At 38.4% G+C, this 22065-nt stretch overlaps 1 protein-coding gene across 1 annotated transcript; it reads right to left on the bottom strand.

The window, feature by feature from the left end:
• Nucleotides 1-1414: 1414 nt before the first annotated feature.
• On the bottom strand, nt 1415-20736 carry LOC148114670 (complement factor H-related protein 4-like). The gene is made up of 8 exons (XM_087890696.1): nt 20529-20736; nt 17295-17468; nt 15576-15764; nt 13125-13307; nt 12654-12860; nt 8317-8496; nt 4507-4683; nt 1415-1620 (listed from the first exon to the last, which is right to left on the bottom strand). Exons 1-8 carry the CDS (start codon nt 20590-20592, stop codon nt 1415-1417), a joined length of 1380 nt encoding a protein of 459 aa, XP_087746822.1. The 5' UTR covers nt 20593-20736.
• Nucleotides 20737-22065: the final 1329 nt, after the last annotated feature.

Raw genomic sequence — 22065 nt, 5'->3', positions numbered from 1 at the left:
GATGCCCCCTTCTGCAGTGATGCATTGATCACCACTGGAGGTTTTCACCAGTTAGGAGGGATATGAATCTAATAGGCAGGCACTTGCACTGACAGCTCTAAGGACCCTGTCCACTTCTTCAGATCTAACAGAATCAACCTGTTCCCAGATACCTGTGTAAGCCCATTCCCTGGGAATCTCTCATGGACCTGCTCTATGTTTGGTCTCCTACTGAGAATAGATACAAGCATCTTTTCCCATCAGATATTTCACAAATTCCTCCACATGGCCCTGAAGATGATCGCCCAAGTCCTCCTTCCCATTATATAAGTTATAATGCAAATAATAGGGATAAGTTGAAGGATGGAATTGAAAGGTATGGAACTGAATGCTACTGATATTAGCATCAAAAGAAAAGTCAGAAAAAGGCAGTAAATGATGAAAAATGGTAGGGATGGGCAAATTTGATGCTACATCAGGAGAAATTTTAAAATGTGCTTTCAATGATAAGTGGTTACAGTATTTGACTAGGCCTTGGTACCCTGGAGGAAAATAAGTGAATTATGAAATAATGGAAAATTGGCTTGAAATTATGGAAGATTTTGTGTAGAGTTGAAAGTTGGTTGCTGAATATGATAATAGAGGTATTAGAGAGAAAGCAAGCATGACAATCAAGGGAGCATTTAACTAAGCAGGACGTTAGACATGGATATGTGAGACACACACACGGTGTTGGGTAATAATTATATATTCCTTTATAAAAGTATAATAAGTGCTTATAAGGAGGCTTGCATTGGTTGGGGACATGAATGTGAACATAATTTCATTTATGGGTGAAGTCACTATGTTGGCTGAGAATGTAAATGATTTGAGTGAATGTTAGTCATGTGAATGGTGTAATGAGGAGCAATGTAGGAAACCCTCAAATGATTAAATTTGAAAGGGAAAGGAGAATACAAAATTTTTAATAAACGGAGAAATTAAGCAAATGGGTCAATCTACATATCTTGGTAGAATGATGACTATAAGTGTGAAAACAGATGGAGAAGTTAACATAAGTAATATATGTAATATATATGAGATTTTTTAAATAACAACCAGTTTTATGTTCTATGACATCATAGGACTGAGAAGGAAAGGCTAATTTTGAAATAGAAATCCATGTTTGTGCTCCAAAAGTCACATACTCTTTCAAATGAGAAAAGACTTCTAGCTATGAAATGAACTGAATAGATTTATATAAGTAGAAATTCAAATTTTTGTAGAAGAGGGACAATGTTAATGAAAATATATTGTACTTTCACAGTTCAACAGGGACATTAAATTTTACAATTCTAGCAATAAAATATTGAAAAAGCCTGATAGAACCTTTTCAAAATAACATGAAAGAGACAGTGAAGTAAAAGCAAATTCATTTCCAATTCTATCTTCATTTCTACATAGTGAAGATCTGCACATAAATACCTGTACAACGTGGTATTTCTGTCCAACCATTCTTCGAACATGTAATGAAAGGAGATCCAAGAAGAGCATAACCTGTGTAGCATCGATACTGCACCTTCTCCCGGGGCAAATACTTTGCCTTTATTTCACCAATAATCTGACCATTTTGAATTCGATGGGGAGAAGAACATCTTACATCTAAAATTTAAATAAAAAATTGTCCCATTCAAATAAAATGCACTTGGTTTTCCCAAAGCAAATGTCTGAAAACATGCTCCCGCTTCTATTGTTGTCCATACTGTACTGAATCATTTGGAACAACAGGAGACATATGCGAGGCTGTTATTTGTGGATTATAGCTCTGCCTTTAACACCATTTTACCCAACAGGTTGTTTCTTAAAATGTCCAATTTGGGTATAAATCAGAGGATTTGTTTGTGGATAAAGGATTTTCTGACAGATAGGCCACAGTCAGTAAGGATGGGATCTCACCATTCCTCTACTCTGATACTAAGCACAGGAGCTCCCCAGGATTGTGTGCTAAACCCTTTCCTTTATTCCTTGTACACACATGACTGCACCCCATTGTATAACACCAACACAATTATTAAATTTGTGGATGACACAACAGTGGTGGGGCTCATTAATAAGAACAACGAGTCTGTTTACAGAAAGGAAATACAAGGGCTGACATTGTGGTATAAAGAAAATAATCTTACACTTAACACCAAAAAAACTAAAGAACTTATAATTGACTTCAGGAGGAAGAGAGATGTACATTTACCATTGTACATAAATGGTGAGGAGGTAGAGAGGGATGGTAATTTTAAATTTCTGGGCACTTATATCTCGAAGGACCTCTCATGGACTATGAATGTTAACAAGCTTGTGAAGAAGACACCGAAGAGGCTGTACTTCCTAAAAATGCTCAGGAAGATAAATCTATCTCAGCATCTACTTCTGTCCTACTATCGCAGCACCATTGAGAGTGTCCTGACATACGATATTCTTGCATGGTATGGGAGCAGCTCTGTAGCGGACAAAAAAGCCCTACAGAGAATCATTAAAATTGCCCAGAATATCATCGGGCTGCAGCTACCAGCCCTGGACGACATCTTTGAATCTTGCTGTTTGAGGAAGTTGCATAACATTCTCAGAGACTCTTCCCATCCTGCTTACAATCTTTTTGGACTGTTGCCTTCTGACAGAAGATATAGAACAATTAAAATCAGACCACACGTCTTCTGAATAGTTTTTAATCCCAGAGCTATAATTGCACTCAACAATGAACTAAAGGGCCACCATCAGAGAGCTGTTGGACAGCATTACTTGGTCTGTTGTGTGGATGTTTGGGTGGTTTAGGGATGGGGAATTGTGGTGGGTGGGAGTGTGTTTGGAGATTATTATGTGTGTTGGACATGGTCTTTGGGTGTTAAGTGAATTTCGTTGTATGGTTATACTGTGTATACACGTACAATGACAATAAAGTTGTTGTGATGATGATGATGATGATGATGATGATGATGATGATGATGATGATGATGATGATGAAACCAAAACTGTCAACTCACATCCTATAGCACAGAAAATACAAGGGTGATGCTACAGGCTTGAGGGTGCTTCCCTTTGAGGTGAGGAGAGTGTGAGGCTACAGACAGAGGAAGCTCCTCTTCCTCCTACAGCACCTGTTTCTACTGCTCTTGAAGAAATGAAACCGGGTGCTTTCAATCAATACTGTCATGATATCTGATCAGCCACAGATTAATGGCAGTGTTGTGTTTGTGTAAATAAATAAATAACTAGATTATCCTGCAAGAAATTTAAATCCTTCTATGAACTACATGCAGAAAAGAAGCTATATAGTGAACCCCTGCATGATGAACTATTCTGGCCTTTTCCCTTCCAATCAGTCTGTCATGAAGCTGGATATCAAAGCAATGGATGCAAATAGACTGTCTACTGTTGACCTCACCCCATTCCTAAGAGGTCTGTAAGGGGTTTGCATAAGCGCACCAATGTGCCTACCATCCCTGTCCTAATGTCCCCATTTATTCTTATCCATTTCATGTATTTGTAATCATGTTTATACTTGTATCTGTTATTTAATATATGCTTTACAAAATAAATAAATACATAAAATAAATAAATAAATAAAAAAATGTGATCCTCTACTCTAGGCAGTGAGGAAGATAGTCTCAATATCCTTTGCTGATGTTTGGAAACCATCAGATCTGGATGAGAGAGAACAGATTAATATAAAGGTTGCTTAGTCCGTTCTGTTGCTTTACTATTTTTACAGTTGATTATACTGAGGATGTTATATTTGGTTTTTATACTCTATATAAGCAGCTAACAGTCTCTAGATTGTGATGGGGTAGAAGCGGAGGAAAAATAAATATGCAGTCAAACTTGATCATTCAAGGTAGGCAAGTCAACCACAGGTGATATTTCCAGACACAAACATTGTACTAATCTAAAATCTGTCCCTCATGCTGTGTTTCCATGACCTCACATAGACTGGATATCTAGGCTGACACTCTCACCCTCCGATTAGGAAATGCTGAAGCAGAGGAAATATTACCACGGGTATTGAGCTGCATTTCTTCTTGAACAGAAAAGAAAACATTTCAAATTGGAGGAAGTTCAGCTTCATCCTGTCTCCCAGCTCTCAGTGTCTCTACCCTCTAGAGCTCAAGATACCAGTTACCATTGGCAAGTGTCTCCCCATCCTTTCTAATTATTCTGAAGAATAGTCCTGCAATTAAGTTGTAACTTATTTTTTTTTCCTGACTAGTTAAAGGCTATATTTTGCTCCTTTTTGCAGGCCACCTGAGGGGGAATGCTGGACTGTGGGTTGGAAGTTGGGCAATTGGGGATGGGTGGAAAAATTATGAGTGTATCAAAATGTCCACAGGCTTATCTATTTGTCAAACAGGAAAATTAAGAGCAACAACACAGGATCAGCTCATCTTGGATGAATGGTTCAGATTAATAATATTTAATTTCTGATTTTTTAAAAAAATGTACTCTCCATGTGAATTTTGTGAATCTCAGCAAAAATATATATAGACCATACATTCCTACCTACACATCTTGGCAAGCGTGACCAGTTATTTTGTCTACATGTTACAGCAGCTGATCCATGTATATCAAAACCATCATTACACTGATAATTTATTTTCTCGCCATTCAGGTACTTCTTCATTGTATCTTCAATAATTTCAGCATTTTCAACTATAGGGGGTGTGGGACACATTGCATCTAAATGGATAGAGGATACAAGACTTCAATTTTCTGAAATGATTCAAGAGAGATAGAATATAGGCCAAAAATAAATTATGACAAAATATATCATCAACATTAGGCCAGCTAAAGTCACAACATTGTTCACATGTTGATCAGTTCCAATAATGCTTCCATTGGTTATTTTAGTCTAGCCTTCTTTGCCCACACAATGTAAAGAGTAATTTGATCTCTGAGGGGGTGGGGAAGGCTGTTTTCGCCCTCCCCAGATGCATAGAGAGGTGAGATGCCAGGTGAGAAAGAAAAACGGGCCTACCGGGCCATCACGTGCCAGAAGCGGGGGTGGAAGAGGGGGTTGCGTGCGAATGTGCAGGGCGGGGTGCATAGAATTACAGGTGAGGACACGTGTGGGTGTGAACCTCCCCCCCCCGGCACACGATGGCAAAATGGTTAGCCATTACTGGCCTATATCAATAAAGATCCAGTCAAATTGGTGGAGTTAGTTTCCTGACCTGGACTACCTCAAAGGCAATCAAAGAATACCAAGATAGATGACAATGGGCATCCAGAAATGCAGCCATTTCTCAATCAGATTCTATACTGCAAAAGGCAATTGATTGATTTGAAAAAGATCAAATGGCTCCCATCCAGGAGAAACTCTAAACGCATCCCTCTTTTCTTTTCTTTTCTTTTTTTCAAATATCCTACTGTTGCCAACATGCTGTTCAAAATGAAGCCTTTTTTTAAACACATTTGAGAACTTCCCTTTACACACAGAGGGAATCTATTTTATCCTGGAACCAGATTATGTGTTTTATTTTTCTTTTATCTTATTGATAAGGTCACAAGACTAATCAATTGATGTTCTGTTCTGTTCTGTTCATAATCATGACATTCTTTATTTTCTTGTTCTACTGAGTTCCAATGAACCCTAATATAAAGCTCCCAATTCTTCTGCCAAACCTACCAGTCACACAAGGCTGTCAGAGCTTAGAGAGGTAACAAGAGAGGAATTTGTGAGGAAGGAAATGACTTTATCCAGCACTTTTATTATTCTGTGAGATTGGGAAGCTGTTGGAGGAAAAGCAGTAGCTCTTTATCTACAGAACGGGACAACAAAAGGGGCCTGCATAAGCGCACCAATGTGCCTACCGTCCCTGTCCTAATGTCCCCCTTTTATTTGTAACCATTTCACGTATTAATAACCATGTTTATATCTATATCTGTTATCTAATATGTGCTTGACAAAATAAATAAAATAAAAATAAAAAATAAAACTTGATGCAGCAAACTCACTATGGCCAACTTCCTGCAGGTTAACTCACTGCAGGATAATTCAACAATTCAATTTAATTATTTAAAATAATTTTAAAAATAATTTTAATTTTTGTCATTCACATTTCATTTTGTCCCTCTATTTGCATCCTTTCTTTAATTATTCTATTCCACCATTTGTTTGATGTTAGTGTGATTCTTGCCCTGCAGAGATTTGGCCCATGGTGAGTTGGTCAGGTGTGATTTGTCCCAGGTGTGTGGTCAGCCCCCAGGTGGTGTAGAGACTTGGACTGAGACTGAGGGAGCTGAAGTGACCCATAATATTTTCCCAATTGGAGAAATCTATAACAGGTGGTGTGCCAGCTACCTGCCTAACTGAGCCAGTGAAGTTCAAGGCAGGGAACTACGTGGAGACTATTTAATTTATTTTAATCCCTGGCTATGACTGAGGCCGTGGTCCTAGGCCTGGCATGGTGGCAAAAGTGGAACCCTTCTGTGGATTGGGACAAAGATAGGCGGGGGATGCAGAAAAAAGCTTCTAATTGGCAAGGGCCATGGAAAGTGCAGAGGACCAGCCCTGCACCTGAAGTTAGGAAAGTAAAAGCAGAACCTGCGAATATACTAAGAAGAGGAGATGGGTAAGAACTGCTAATTATGGCAGAATATTGTGACTTGGCTGAGGTTTTTAGTGAGATAGAGTCAGATGTGCTCCCACCTCATCAACCCACTGACTGTGCAGTAGAGGTCATACCGGGAGCTAAACTGTCCAAGCCAAAGATGTACTTGATGACTCCCAAAGAGATAGATGCATTTCAAGCATTTATAGATAAGAAGCTGGAATGGGGGTTCATTCAGCCAGTGAAATCAAGAATGGCTGCCCCGCTACTCTTCAAGGAAGAGAAAGAAGGGTCCCTTAGGTTTCATGTAGATTACAGGGAGCTGAACTGCTTATGTGTCTCCCCCTAATTTTCAGAGACATGTGTCCCTGAAAATACAACCTACCCTGAAAACAAGCCCCAGCCCGATTTTCACATCTATGCCTAATATAAATCAAATCCCAAAAATAAGCCCTAATTAAGCAACACCTACTATCTGGTTGTACGAGGTAGAGCAAGGCGTAGGAGTAAAAATCAAGCTATGGCAGGGGTGGGGGGGGTGGAGCTTCTCCATGCACTCCATAACCACTTACTTTAGTACCATTGCAACCAGGTTTCCCATGCCCTGACACCTGTCATGCCACTGTCCAACTTCTTCTGCAGCTGCTCGCTGGTCGTCCTGCTGGTGCTGCTGCTCATGGCAGAATTCCGCGAGTCTCATTATGGTCATGCATACAACAACACAACACACTACGCAGCCTTCTGCCGTGAGTGGCAGAACCAGCATGATGAGCCATGTGACATCCTGCCATAAGTGGCAGCAGCGGCATTATGAGCCTTGTGGCATCTTACAGTGGTGTGACAGGTGTCAGGGTGTGGGAAGTGTGGCTGCAGTGGTCCTAAGGAAAGGGGGTGAAACATCTCCTGAAAATAAAACCTGGTGGTTATTTTGGGACCGAAAAGAAAATAAGACCGAGCCTTATTTTGGGGAAAACATGGTAGGTTATTTAGCAAGGGGGAAAATCTTCACTAAACTGGACTTGAGGGAGGCATACTACCAAGTGAGGATTAAAGAGGGAGACAAATGACAGTGTTCAATTGTCCCCTAGGATGCTACCAATTCGGGGCGATGCCAAGGGACTCCCAACATTTGCATGCAGTTAATAAACACTGATCCACATTTTGTTGAAACACATTTTGTTGCATACATCCCACATGTATTTCAAAAGAAAGAATCTTTTTAAGGTGCATGAAATGATATTGTATCAATGACTACTTCAGCTTCAACCACAATACATGAGCACACAACAGATACAAACTTAAAGTAAATCCCTCCAAACTCAATTGCAGAAAATACGACTTCAGCAACAGAGTGGTCAATTCCTGGAATGCACTACCTGACTCTGTGGTTTCATCCCTACACCCCCAAAACTTTAACCTTAGACCCTCTACTGTTGGCCTCACCCCATTCCTAAGAGGTCTGTAAGAGGCGTGCATAAGCGCACCAACGTGCCTACTGACCCTGTCCTAATGCCCACTTTTATTCATATTCATTTCATGTATTCATAATCAGGTTTATACTTATATATGCTATCTAATATGTGCTTGACAAATAAATAAATAAAAGTGTAAAATCTACCAAAATGTTCTGGGTGAGATAAATCCCTTGGGCAAAAATAATTGGAAAATTATATGAAATAATGTTAAAAAGTACACTTCCACAGAGTTAAATATCTTAGCCCTTCTATAAGTCTTAGCAATACATGGAAGTTCTACTTACTGACACATTTTGGTGAAGGTGACCATCCGTTTCTCGTGCACTCAATTACCTTTTCTCCATTATCAGGTTCAAAAGTAAATCCACTGTCACACAGAATTCGAATTAGATCCCCATCATGGTATAAAGTTCTTTGAGGTCGGAAAGAACCATTTGATATTCTTGGAGAATTGCATGTAATTTCTAAAGAAAATAAATCATATCTTATATTGAAAAAAGAAATATGCACTCATATCAGATTATGGGCATTGATTTCTATTATCAAAAAAAAACCCAGTATCATTATTATTTTTAAAATATCCAATGAGACCATTTTCATTAGCAGTCATGCATACTGATGGGCATTAACTAATTTAAAACTGCAAATTAGTATCTAAAATGTAGTGTGAAATCAACCAACTTGATTTAAAATACTTTTAGTGGCCCTTGGCTACTATTTATTTGGAAGATTGTAAATAAATTTAGCAAGTTGCTATAATTATTCTTTCCCTTCACTTTGGCTTTGAATTGAAATATAAAGCTACAATTTGATATCTCTCTTCTTGCTATTCAGTCCCACGGTCAATCCCAGTAGTGTTTTCAACCACCTGCAAGGATTGCACATTAGGGGTTCCACATTGTAGTGGTTCTACTCCTGCCTGAAGCTACAGTTTCAGTTAACAATAACAGGGGAAAGAAATCAGGCCTTCAAATGCTTTGCAATGGAACTTGCAGGGCTTGTTCCTTTTCCCATTCTGTTCAAATTCTGCTCAGAACTAGGAGCAGTCATCTATCCATCATGATAACTCTCAGGTAGTGGATCACCAACAACAATATAGATGGACAATTAGGGTGATGATGGATGCATTGCTGGAAGACCTGAAGGATAGAGTGGGACAAATTCCCTGGAGACTATCAATCTATGTGATTTCTGAGAGTGGATACCGCCTTCTTGGCATGTAATTAAACAATTAATTAGCTCCTCCTGGCATTGCCCCAGGGATACCATCAAAACATCAACTGGTCTAGAATTCAATATCTGTATGCTCAATATATACTCTTAGATCTGCTACATTACATCATTGCTGCAAAAGTTGCAGTGGCTACCAATGTGCCTCTGGTCATGATTAGTTGTTTATAGCTTGAGTATGGGGCATCTATGACATTGAGTTTTCCAGATAACCAGGGTTTGTTTAACCTGGATGGCAAGAGTTCCCAGCTTTCAGGTTAGTCAGGGAGTGATATCACATCTTCTCCTTGCAGCTCCCCTCCTTAGGAACAGCTGCCCTAAGTAGAGAATGGCAGTCATTCTCCTGGTTTTCTTGAAGCTAGTAGTGAGTGTAGGACCACAGAGATTTGGGTCTACATGTGTGCATTTTTCTTATGATTTATTCTTAGTCATTATGTTATTGAATTTTTTTAAAAAAATTGATTTATATGCCGCCCTTCTCTGGAGACTCAGGGCGGCTTACAATGCGCTAAGCAATAACCTTCATCCTTTTGTATATTTATACAAAATCAGTTTATTGCCCCCACAACTGGGTCCTCAATTTACCTACCTTAGAAAGGATGGAAGGCTGAGTCAACCTTGAGCCTGGCGAGATTCAAACCTGCAGTAATTGCAGGCAGCTGGTCTTAATAACAGGGTGCTTTAGACCATTGTACTACCAAGGCTCTATTTTTAAATTTTAAAATTTTTGATTATTTTATTGCTATTTTAATATCTGTAAACTGCCTAGAATCCATAAGAATCAACATGGTACAGAAATAGCATGCATGAATAAACAAAGAAACATCTCCATGAAGTTCTTCTAATGCCTGTGGTGGAATAACTGGTTCTGGGAGAGGTTGGGCTACTAAAATTGTGAGTTGTCTTTCACTAGACATCCCCTAATCTGCTAGTGCTAAAATTAGAAGCACAGCAATATTTTCCCCCACTAATTAAAGAATTCCCTATAGTCTTGTTAGAAATAGAGTTGGAATTTCTGTTGGTATTGATATTTAGATTTTGGTATGGTAATCTATATAAATAAAAATGTAAATGTCCATTTGTACATAACCGCACATCTCCTAAAGTTCTTCTCCGATTGCTTTCAAATTTTGACACAACGTTGCATTCGACTACGGGCATGTTTTTATATACCTATTTTATATACATGTCACACTTGTGACAGGTAAAAACATGAATAACATTGAAACATTGGAAAACATTGAAAGATATTGACAAACATTGAAAAACATTGAAAAACAGTGCCATCTGCTGGACGTAAAACCAATATGGCAGCCTCCAAGCCCTGATTACGCTCAACAGATTTTTGCTCCTTATATTTAGACTCTCCATATTGCTTCCAAGAAACTGCACATTTGGAAGGCAGAGATGCCCGAGGGCCATATCCTGCCACCAGGCTCGGCAGGTAGGCAGCTGGCTCCCCACCAGGAAGCCCTCACAGCACTTCTAGGGCTGGCCGGAGTCTGCCCGAGCCTGGCTCTGACCTCCCCCTCCCCCGGCCACCCCGCGAACTAGCCTCACCCACCGCTGCTGCCCATCCCTCTCACCAGCCGCTCTCGGGGCTCCCTCCAAAGAACACCTGGCAACCAGGCTGCCTGGGTCTGCTAAGTGGGAACCCTCCATCCCTCGCCTGGCCCGAATCGTGCCTGGCCCAACGCTACCACAGGCCCTGAGGTCAGAAAGACCAGCCGCTAACCCGCGCTATGCGAATCCAGTCGGTGAGCAGGAGATGGAGGCAAGTGGAGCCTCGGGGTCACCTTTGACCAGCGCCACCTTTGATTCCCAGATGGGTGCTCTGGCAGTTCATGGAGCCTACATGAAAATTTCGGCCTCTGGCGGAAAAGGGGCTCCGGGGAGGCTTCGGGGGTGAAAATGGCCAGGAGGGAGAATGGCCGGCCCTCCTTCATTTCGCCTGGAAGAGGGGGGGATTTAATCATTCCCCTGCCCTTTGCAGGTGGTGGTGGAGAATTGCACAGCAGGAATCCAGTGGGGTGTACATGGCTCCTGGCTTTGCCGCTTTCTTCCTTCGGGCGGGAAGCCCCAAAACAGCCTCCAACCCCCGCCACACCCCTTCCCTCCCTCCCTTCCCTTCTCTTCCCTGCTATGTGTCTCCCCGTTGAGCCCCCAGAGAACTTCTGTGTAGGGAGGACAGAGGGCCCCCCCAAGATTCTGCTCTAGTGCAGAGAGCTGTGAAGGCCTGGCCTGAAAAGGTAAGGGTGATGGTGGGGGATGCAGAAGAGGCCGGGCCAGAGACAGAGATAAACAGAGAAAGAGGGAGAGAGAGAGACATAGAGAAATACAGAGAGACGGGGGGGAGAGAGAGATACATACAGAGATACAGAGAGAGAGGGTGGGACAGAAAAAGAGACAGAGAGAGATACAGAGAGAGGGGGGAGAGAGAGAGACATAGAGATACAGAGAGAGGGAGAGAGAGAGAGACACATAGAGAGATACAGACGGGGGAGAGAGAGAGACATAGAAAGATAAAGGGGGGAGACAGAGAGGGAGGATTTTGTGGTTCCCATTGTTTTTTAGCAACCGGTTCTCTGCCCTAATCACCAGGTAGGTAAGCATGGCTCAGGGGCTGTCATGTGACTGATGAAAGTGAGTGACGTCGAGTGGGCCATGCCCACCAAATGTTCATGGAGAGTTTGGAACTTCAGCCTCGCTCTTTCAGCCCAGCGGAAGCACCAGACTGGGCCACAGCAACACGTGGCCGGGTACAGCTAGTAGTTTATAAATTCTTTAAAAATGGAAACAATAGCTCAGCTATGGAGTCTACTATCAGCAAAAGCAATTACTGTATCTTTTAATGATATAAAAATATTGCCATGCAGATAAGTAGTGGTTTTCACTTACCTTCCCTACTGGTTCGGAACTGTGAACTTGTTTCACTCACGTGCGGTGCTTCTGCGCATGCACAGAGCATCCGTGATAAAATCTGGGTGGGTGGAACCGGGGTGAAGCGGTAGAAACCCACCACTGGTGCAGATTACCCCTACATTGATGATACAACAGACCTTTGGGGGAGGATCTGAAGAGTGCAGTTTTTGCACTAACTTGGCCATTAAACCACCAATGGATGTGTCTTTCATTGCACCACTCCTCTTCAGCAATCTGAAAGTTTTCACATTGTTCTATTTCAATTACATCCCAAGAATTTCAAATGGGCCTTTTCAGAATAGAAAAGTGCAGCCCAGCTGGGAATGCATCAAGATGGGATAAAAATTACCAGTAAAACACATAAATAATTGCAGCTTATTTTAGCTCTAATCATAAATAGACTCAAACTGAAGTGTTTTGGCCCTGGATTGGTGATAGCAGAATTGTAAAATTAAACTTTTTGAGTCACCTTTGCATTTAGGAATCACGGGTGGTGTCCCATCACACTGAATTATAAAAGCTGATTGGGAAAAATTTGCTTCCAGGACATATCCTGTTCTACAGGTCAGCTCAATAGAAAGACCACGTTGAACAACTATATTTTCAGGCACATCTATTCCATCTTTAACTTCTATTTTCTGGCTTTCCAATTCAGTCCTGGGGATCACACAGGGATCTGAGGTGAAAAAGAAAGCAAATCCTATTTGAGAAGGCTGTCGGGATTGAAATGCATCATATTATCTTATTGCAAGATTTACCTAGATTTAGCTTTCATCTAGTAGCTACTTCACCCAAGTTAACAGAATTGAAATCGTATATAAAGGAGGACTGCTGCAGGAAACATCAATTAAATCTTCTTTATATAAGAGAGAGAAAGCAATTATTCTTAATTATTAGAAATGCTCATGAAAATTAGATGAAGACTTTCTTTTCCGCTTACCAAGGCAAATGGGTACTTTTGTCCAGGTCCCATCATCACAAAAAGATATTTTTTGGCCTTCCATGGCATAATAACTTTGGCATTTGAATTCTACTGAAGAGCCAGATCTGTACTGCTTCTCAGATAAAGTAGTAATGTCTCCGTTCTCAGTTCTTGGTGGACCACTGCAATTTTGCCCTCTTTCTATCAAATATGAAAGCATGAAGATGAATAAATAAATAAACTTAGAATTTCTTCTCTAAGAATTAACAGGTTAAACTGATCTAAATAATTTATATGTGTGTGTGTGTATGTATGTATGTAATTTATATAATACATGCACACCCCTTATATGTATTATATAATTTCAAATTATATTTAAACAAAATCTGTCATTATTATGGAATCTATGACAAAATTTTACAATATCAATTTTTCTTTACAGAAAAGAATGGTCTTTTCAAAAATTGATGTTATACATTTTTTAATCCACTTCTTGATATTTAAAGTAATAGCAGTTTTCCAAATTTTCTTGGCTACGCATGACATAACCCCAAGTTCCTAAGAAAGTATTAGATGCCTTCATTTTAGAATGTAATTCAAAATAGTAAAATAGCATTCACATCTTTAACATGTGTAATGATGAAAACATTTGCATATACAGTATTTCTATTTATTTATTTATTTATTTATTTATTTAATCAAATTTATATGCCTCCCTTAGCCCAAAGGACTCGGGGCGGCTCACAAAAATAAAATAATCGCACAATAAAATAATAAATTATTTTTAGTTAATTAAAATACTCCAATTAAAACCCTTACAAAAACTAAAAAACTCCCAGCAGATCAGGTGATTTATTACAAGATTCTTCCAAAAGAAAACCAAAATTGGCCGTGATCAAATCAAATTAATTGATGTGCCCTTACCTTTCTTACACCAGCAACAAAGAAAATCTATTTCAGCTACAATCAGAAATCGTCCTGAAATAGTCTTTCAGATGTTCCACTAAGCTCAGAAGAAAATCCTTTCATAAATTCATTTCAAACTCAAGTTACACTTAACACAAACACTTATCATGTTTTAAAGTCTTAAATAAATTGATACTCCATTATCAAATATTTCAAGTCTTCATCGCATAAATCAGAAATATCAGCATTTTCAACTTTAAAGGTATTTTAAAATTTCTGATATGTTTCAAATTCAATTTGATTAACAATAAAATATGATTAAATTGATTATATTGACACTGTTAAATTTTGGGGCAGGAAATTGAAGCTGAAACTGTTGACATTCCTTAAAATAATAATTATAAAGAAATTGGTTTAACATTATTATACATTCTGTCCAACTTTTCAAATAAAATCAGGTACAACCTATTAGAACAATCTCTCTCTCCCTCCCTCTCCCTCTCCCTCCCCCCCCTCTCTCTCTCTTGTTTTGCTATAAGTTAAAATACTTTTTGCTTTATGTTGACTCAGATAACTGCCAAGATCTCTACAGAAATATATGAAGTAATGGTATGTGGGAATGACCTTGGGAGAAAAGGGGAAGAAATGCAACCAAGGGAACCATCAGTTTAAAAGGCAACTCAGTCCATGCCAGGAATAGACAGGGCAAGCGGTTCAGAAGAGACCCTCCCAGTTTCATGGGCTCTAAAAGGCACAGGGCGAAGGAATGTACTTTTGGATTGCAAGATTCTGTTAAAGTAACCCTACCTTAACAGTAGAATTAGCTCATCTGATGGTACATCCTCTACGATCTACTTTGCAAGGCTGACACATAATCATGTTCTAATAAAGACTGTAAAGGTCTTTCATTTAAATTATTACACATAGATATGATTAAATAACTGAATAGTAATATCAGTGTTGTATTATCGCTCATTCTGTTGGATCTGTAATTGTATCTGTTCTATTGTATATTCTATTGCATTTGTAATTCTCATACCATCATATGTAGATATTTTAAACTTTATGTTGCTGTCTCACTTGCTTTAAACAACATGCTAACAATTTACCTGTTAATTCATGAAGCACCCAATATTTTAATTTTAAACTCTTCAACTTGATCAGCATAAAAATAATCCATCAGCTCTGTGAGCATAGCACAGTATACTTTCTATTTATAGGCTAATTTAACCATCAAATACTTTCCAAGTTAAATTCTCTTTTAATAATATGACATCAACATATTTTGATACAACCTTTGCAATTTGTGATACAAATTCCTACCAATATTATGCATATTTTCAACTACAAGGAAACATAATTCTTAACTGAAGTTCGGTTAAGACTTAACCTTAGAGACAATTTGTATGTTTGGAGAAATGCCAGAACAACCTTCTCCTATCTGATGTGCTTCAGATTTTTTTAAAAATTAGATTACACTAGTAAAATTCTAAGCCAAGATGTGAGAGAGTTCAGTGAAGATTAAATCACTGACAGAATCCATGATACTGACAGCATGCTTACCAGAGATACATAAAGGCAACTCCATGTAACCGTCAACACACTTTCTGACTGATGGAACCACAATGACATATCCTTCATTACACTGAAATTGCAGGCTATGATTACTCTGAATAAGTCGAGCTTTTCTTTGACTCCCAAATACAAACAAGTTTTTTGTTGCTAGCTGTTGGCTTGTGATACTGCAGGGTGCTAAAAAAATAGAAAAGAAAAGAAAGTAGATCTTCTGAAGGGAGATAATTGCCAATTGGTTTCTCCTCTACTTCCCCCCCCCTTGCTGGCCCACAGAAAACTACAATGCTGATCTGACCCTCAAAGAAATCCAGTTTGACACCCTGCTCTATAGCATCAGTAGTTGGGGCATAGATTTAAATTACTATGATGTTGAATGCTTTGCCTTGAATTCTAACCAAGATCATTTTGTCATTTTTGAGATTATATCCCTGTATTGTTTTTCTATTAAAATTGGAAAATTTCATTCTCATCCACTTTAATTGCACTGATTCCCAAGATGTTGCTGTCAATCTTCCCATTCATGTTCAACCAGATCCATGTTACTTTGATTCATAGATCTTACATTCCAGATTCCTATGGAATAGTGTTCTTACAGCACTGGACTTTCTTTTCACCACCAGACACATCCACCACTGAGTGTCATTTCAGCTTTGGCCCAGCTGCTTCATTCTTTCTTGTGCTACTTGCAATTGCCCTCCTCGCTTCCCCAGTAGCATATTGGACACAATCCAACTGAAAGAGCTCAACTACCAGCATCATATTGTTTAGCCTTTTGGTACTGTTCATGTGGTTTTATTGGCAAGGATACCAGAGTGGGTGGCAATTTCCTTCTCAAGTAGACCACATTTTGGCAGAACTCTCCTATGACCTGTCCATCTTGGGTGACCCCACAAGGCTTAGCTCATAGCTTTTGAGCTTTACAAGCCCCTTTACCATGACACAGCAGTGATTCATGAAGGGGTTTGTTGAATTAATGACATCCTAATATCCATAACAAGCATAAGAAATAACTTTGGGGAACTGGAGGAAAAGTCACTACCAAGGCACCAGTCAAATAAAAGAAATCTGAGTCCTGGCCAGAAATGTTTCAGTGAAGTATTTTGTCCTCTGAATAACCTCTTGACAAACTGTGCTGAATTGTCTGAGCTTTTGTTATTTCCTAGACAGTTTTTGCACAAAGGATGTAAGAATGTGATGATTTACCCAACTGTACCAGCTACAAGGATGATGGGATCTAGTTTTGTATTATTAATAGAGATGGAAAGATCATGGAGGAAACTGAGTAAATGTGCTGAATAAATTGTAATTACTAGACTCAAAAGTTTTCCTTCTACAGCATTCTAGCTGGCTGAATTCCATAGCAAAAGAATTCACTTTCCTATTTTATTAACCACTGAGTCTGTTACCAGATGTAACTGTATCCCGCAGTTACTCAGCATCCTTGAATAAGCTACCAATTGAATATCATTTAGTTATATCCACTATTTTGCTTGCTCATTCAACAGTTTGGAACAGTTTAATTTTTTTTAGCTTTCAAATGGAAGAAGATGACACCAGCACAGTTTGTGTCTTCAAAGGGAAAACCTGGATGCAAATTCAATCAAATTCTCAAAGAATTTGGCAGCTACAATTCTTCTCCTACTGGATGAATTCAGCATTTTCTCCCAGGTCTACACTAGTAAAAAAAAAAAAAGCATGATGCCTTACCCAAGCATTTTGGTAGATGAGGTGTCCATTTTTGTCCCTTACACTGAATCCATTCAGGTCCTTCCAAGACATAGCCAGGGTTGCACCTGTATTGCACTCGGTCATTTTCCAGATACTTGGCTTTCTCAGCACTCACAATTTCCCCAAAGTCAATCTCATCTGGTTCTTCACATGCTGAAATTATATTTACATAAAATTATCTTATTTGCTTAGACAAGCTCACTTTTTCTATTTACTCTCATGAACTTCCCATGAACTGGAGATAACAAACCCAAGTTAGATAATTATTTCCCACTTTTGTCTTAACTAAGAAACCAATGCTTGCTGGACACTTAACTATAAGTAATCCTCAATTTAGTGATCATTTGAAATGCCAAGGAACTTAGTTGTGGAGTGCTTATGATCCAGATTCAAAATGTCAACACTCACCCCCTGCTTCAGTCAGATGAGTGCACTTTGGTGTTGGTTTCAATTCAAGGTGTTGGTTATTACCTTTGAAAGCCCTACATGGCTCAGCGCCAGGCTATCTTCGAGACTGCCTTCTACCACATAGCTCCCAGCGACTGATAAGATCTCACAGAGTTGGTCTCCTTTGGGTCCCGTCAGCTAAATAGTGCTGGCTGGCAGGCCCGCAGGGGAGGTCCTTCTCTGTCGCTGCCCCAGCTCTCTGGAACCAGTTACCTCCTGAGATCTGGACTGCCCCCACCCTATTGGCCTTCTGGAAAGTGGTGAAGACCTGGCTTTTCCAGCAGGCCTGGAGTTGTTGATCTCGCTGTTGCAATCTTGCGAGATCCAGCCATGAATTGTGTGCATGGGCTTTTAATGTTTTTAAAATGTTTTTATAATGTTTTTAAATAATTTTTCTATGTTCCTTGTTTGCATTATATTTGCTGTAAGCCGCCCAGAGTCCTTTGGGAGTTGGGTGGCATAGAAATGCGATAAATTAAATTAAATTAAATTAAATTAAATTAAATTAAATTAAATTAAATTAAATTAAATTAAATTAAATTAAATTAAATTAAATTAAATTAAATTAAATTAAATTAAATTAAATTAAATTAAATTAAATTAAATTAAATTAAATTAAATTAAATTAAATTAAATTAAATTAAATTAAATTAAATTAAATTGGTGCTGGGCAACTGGGTTGTATTTACAGCCAATTGAAGCATCCCGTATACACATGACCCTGTTTTATGACAGTTTTGCTGAAAACCTAAGTAAGTAAAAAGCATTTACTTCTGGTTTACTGCAAAACCACACCAATGGCGAACCACTGGTATACTTAACAAATACATATTCACTTAATGACTGTGATAATTCATTTAATGGCCACCACAAACATATTTATAAAATCTAGTCACTCTCATGACTGATCCACTTTATGATCATAACATGTTGCATAACTGTGATGGAAAGTCTCCATTAAGATATAACTCAAGGACTGCCTGTAATATGTAACCTTCCCTTGCTGAAGCATAACCTAAGCAACTCTGTGGATGGGGAGATAGAGAGAGGTTGAAGGGCTAGCAAACTTGCCCCCCCAAAGCAACTTCTTTGTAAGTTTTTCTTTGGAATTTCCTCCTTGCCGGTACTTACCGTGGCTAAACATGGGTGGTCCTGAAGGAATCTTTCTGATATTGTACATATTAGATTTTCAACAATAAATTTTTGTTAATTGTAATCACCCTCTCATCTTTCCCTATATACTTCCTCAGCAATATCTGACTCAAAAATGTTAAAGCTGGCAACAGTTCTTTCCCCAGAGAAATAAATCCATTTCTTATTATTAATTTTTCAATGTCTATTACCTATAGTTTCTTTCTTTTTATCTAGTTTAAATGGTGCCAGCTGAGAATTTATTCTATAGGCTATAATTCTCTCACCTTGTTCTTCCCTTCCCTTCCCTTATCTTTTTTAGAGATAGAGCATAGTAGAATACAATTGTGAGATATTGAGGGGGAGAGAGGGGGGAGGGAGAGGGAGGGAGAGAGAGAGTTTATACAGTGTAGAGAGCACAAATATTCATTCAAAACAGCAATGGTGGGCAGAAGCAGGGAAGAAAATAATTGTAGAATATCTCTAACCCTTCAGCTATCGAATTTGAAAGTAACAGCTTGATACGAGATGGCAATCATTACCTATTGTACAAATGGTTTATTAATTTTACAATTATTGGGAAAGGAACACCTTCTGCGATCTACGTTTACAGGGTCAATACTTTTCTTACTTTTCCCCCTACATAAGAAACATAAATCAATTGATTAAAAAAGGGAAAAGAAGAAAGCCCGGCCCAGGCAACTGTCAGACAACCAAAAACAGTGATAAATAATTAATTATTTATTTAATTATTATTTGCTCAAAGGTTCAATTAGTGTGAATGTAATGCAAATGTAATCTTAGCTTCAATGTCTTGAGATGTGAATATTTCCCTCTTTTTCTTCATATCATCACTGTGAATTAAGATATATACTAATTACTTTTGTATGTATCCTGATGCAAACACAACTGAAATACATCTCTAAAATTTCAAACTTCTGACTGGTCTCCTTGGAACAGGTTATGGTTCCTAGATGATCAATGTTTTTATGCATGTATCATGTGCTATAGGGGCAGCCCAAGGCATAATGGAGGCTCTCATAAAATCACCTCATCTAGAAGAAAGACGAGAGAAAAATTGGGGGGGAAATGTAGATTCGTACTGACAGCATGTACTTAGTTAAATTATGGTAGAAATATGGTAGATATATAAATTATATTTATATAATATAAATATATACAATTTTACAAATTTTATAAATAAATAAAATAAATAAATATTTCATTTTTACATCTGTTCATTTCAACTTTTGAGGATCTTTTTTGTTTATAAGCAAAATAAACCATTAAACATAAAGTAGCATTATTAGACATAGTTATCATTTGGTTATCATCCTATCCTCTTTTTTATTAACTGAAGCAAAGTCCCTCACAACAGGTGTGAATTTACAATACTGATGCAAGGTATTTTGCTATACACAAATCAGTTGCTCAAAAATCTTGCATTTAAGAAGGGGATTGGAATTATACTGTAAGTCTATGATATCCTTAAAGAATCTGCCATTACAAATTTCCAGAAAGCCACAGGTGGAAAATGGAACTCTTTGCTTTTGCTAAAAGAAATTGCTTCTTTGATGAACGCAGCAGAAGCTGCTTTCCTTAGTAACCCCTTGATTTCTTTTCTTCTTAACTTACCATTTTGAGAAGAGCCGCCTGGCCAGAGAAGAACAGCAGCAACCAAGAGTAGCCAGCTCTTCATAGCTGTTCAGGCAATGTCTGAACTACCAAACCTCAGTTCGGCAATTTGGCAATCTCAGTGGATTTCTCCCAACTACTACCATCCCTTCCTCATTTTATATTTGTTTGTTGTCAAGGATTCTGGGAGAAGACAGTATTACGGGAATAAGAATATGATCTTGCCAAGAGCTAAGAGAGGATTCCACGAGAAATTTTTGAACTTTGTGTTGCAATGATTACCATAAACAAATAAAACAATACTTTGGCTTTTCAGGCAGTGCTTTCAATTCTTATGAAGGGAAAAAAAAACACCACTTGCATTCAAGAATCTGTCCAACGTCTTCAGCAGCAGCAGCTATCAGCAAAATTATTATACATGACATTTATGAATCTGACAGATCTATTTTGCATTTATGATGTATAGGAACCACACGTTGTAGATATCCAATATCTTTCTTTTTTTAAAAAAAACTGTAGTTTTACAATCTTCAGTCAAATACAGTTAATCATTGGCAATCCCATGGGAGACTGTACCCTTTGATACCTTTTTTTTCCCCTCCCCCCTCCGATTCTGGAGAGCTAGGGTTGGATTTAACTTTTACAAATATCTAGGAAGTCAAAATGATATCAACTCCCAGTGGATATAAGAACAGAGAAAATAAGAAAGATATTGCCTCCTTATCAGAAGGATACAAGATCTACCTTTTTCTTCTTACCTCATTTTTATACCAGTGTATAAGAGCTATAAAAACTTGGTTTTTACCACATTTCCTTCTTTCCTGAAAAAGGGAATTCAACCACTTTAGCTCCCCACACACAAAAGGTCACACAATAGTGTAAAGCACCCCCATCATGGTCCCAAGCCAATTGTGTGAGACAGGTTTTGAGGTCAGTCCAGAAGGCCTAGAGGGTGGGGTCATATATCCTCTCCAGCAGCAAGATTTTCTAGGTGTGGGCAGGGCAATGAAGGCTCTTTTCCTAGAACCTCTTAGTTGAAGTTCCTTGACTGATGGGTTCTATAGCATGCTACTTCTAGTAAATGGCTAAAATTATTCAAGTGACACAAAAATTGTAAACCATTCTATCACTGAGCAATTTTTCCTTTTTAATAAATAATTATTGACACAATAACATACAATAAACTTTAAGAAGGTTTACAAGGCATTTTTAATATTAACATTGGTCCACACCTTAAAGACCTTTAGAAAAACAGCTAGGATCTTTCCTTGGCCCTTTTCTTGATCAGGAAAACCAGAATCAGATGATTAATTTCTTATCACCATTTTATTTTCTTAGAAGGGGTTAATTGAACATGTGTTTTTTCTTATTATTTGTGGATGATTTTTTTTCTATGCTTCTTCTTGAGCAGAGGATTACACCAAGAAACTTCCATGTTCCCTTCCAATTCTGTTATTCTGTTACTTCTTTATATATTATATTTTTTCTTTATGATATTCTTAATATACCCTGTTTTCCCAAAAATAAGACATCCCCT

This window comes from Pantherophis guttatus, chromosome 3 (assembly GCF_059756535.1).
Source record: "Pantherophis guttatus breed Tessera chromosome 3, ASM5975653v1, whole genome shotgun sequence".
NCBI classification, from domain to species: domain Eukaryota; kingdom Metazoa; phylum Chordata; class Lepidosauria; order Squamata; family Colubridae; genus Pantherophis; species Pantherophis guttatus.
Note: the sequence above shows the minus strand (reverse complement) of the source record. Positions and strands in the feature narration are given on the sequence as shown.

Coding starts and splice junctions, on each gene's coding strand:
- LOC148114670 (XM_087890696.1), bottom strand. CDS start 20,592: ATGAAGAGCTGGCTACTCTTGGTTGCTGCTGTTCTTCTCTGGCCAGGC. Junction 13,308..15,575: donor GTTGCCTTTATGTATCTCTG/GTAAGCATGCTG, acceptor CATATTTGATAG/AAAGAGGGCAAAATTGCAGT. Junction 12,861..13,124: donor AAAAGTACCCATTTGCCTTG/GTAAGCGGAAAA, acceptor TTTTCACCTCAG/ATCCCTGTGTGATCCCCAGG.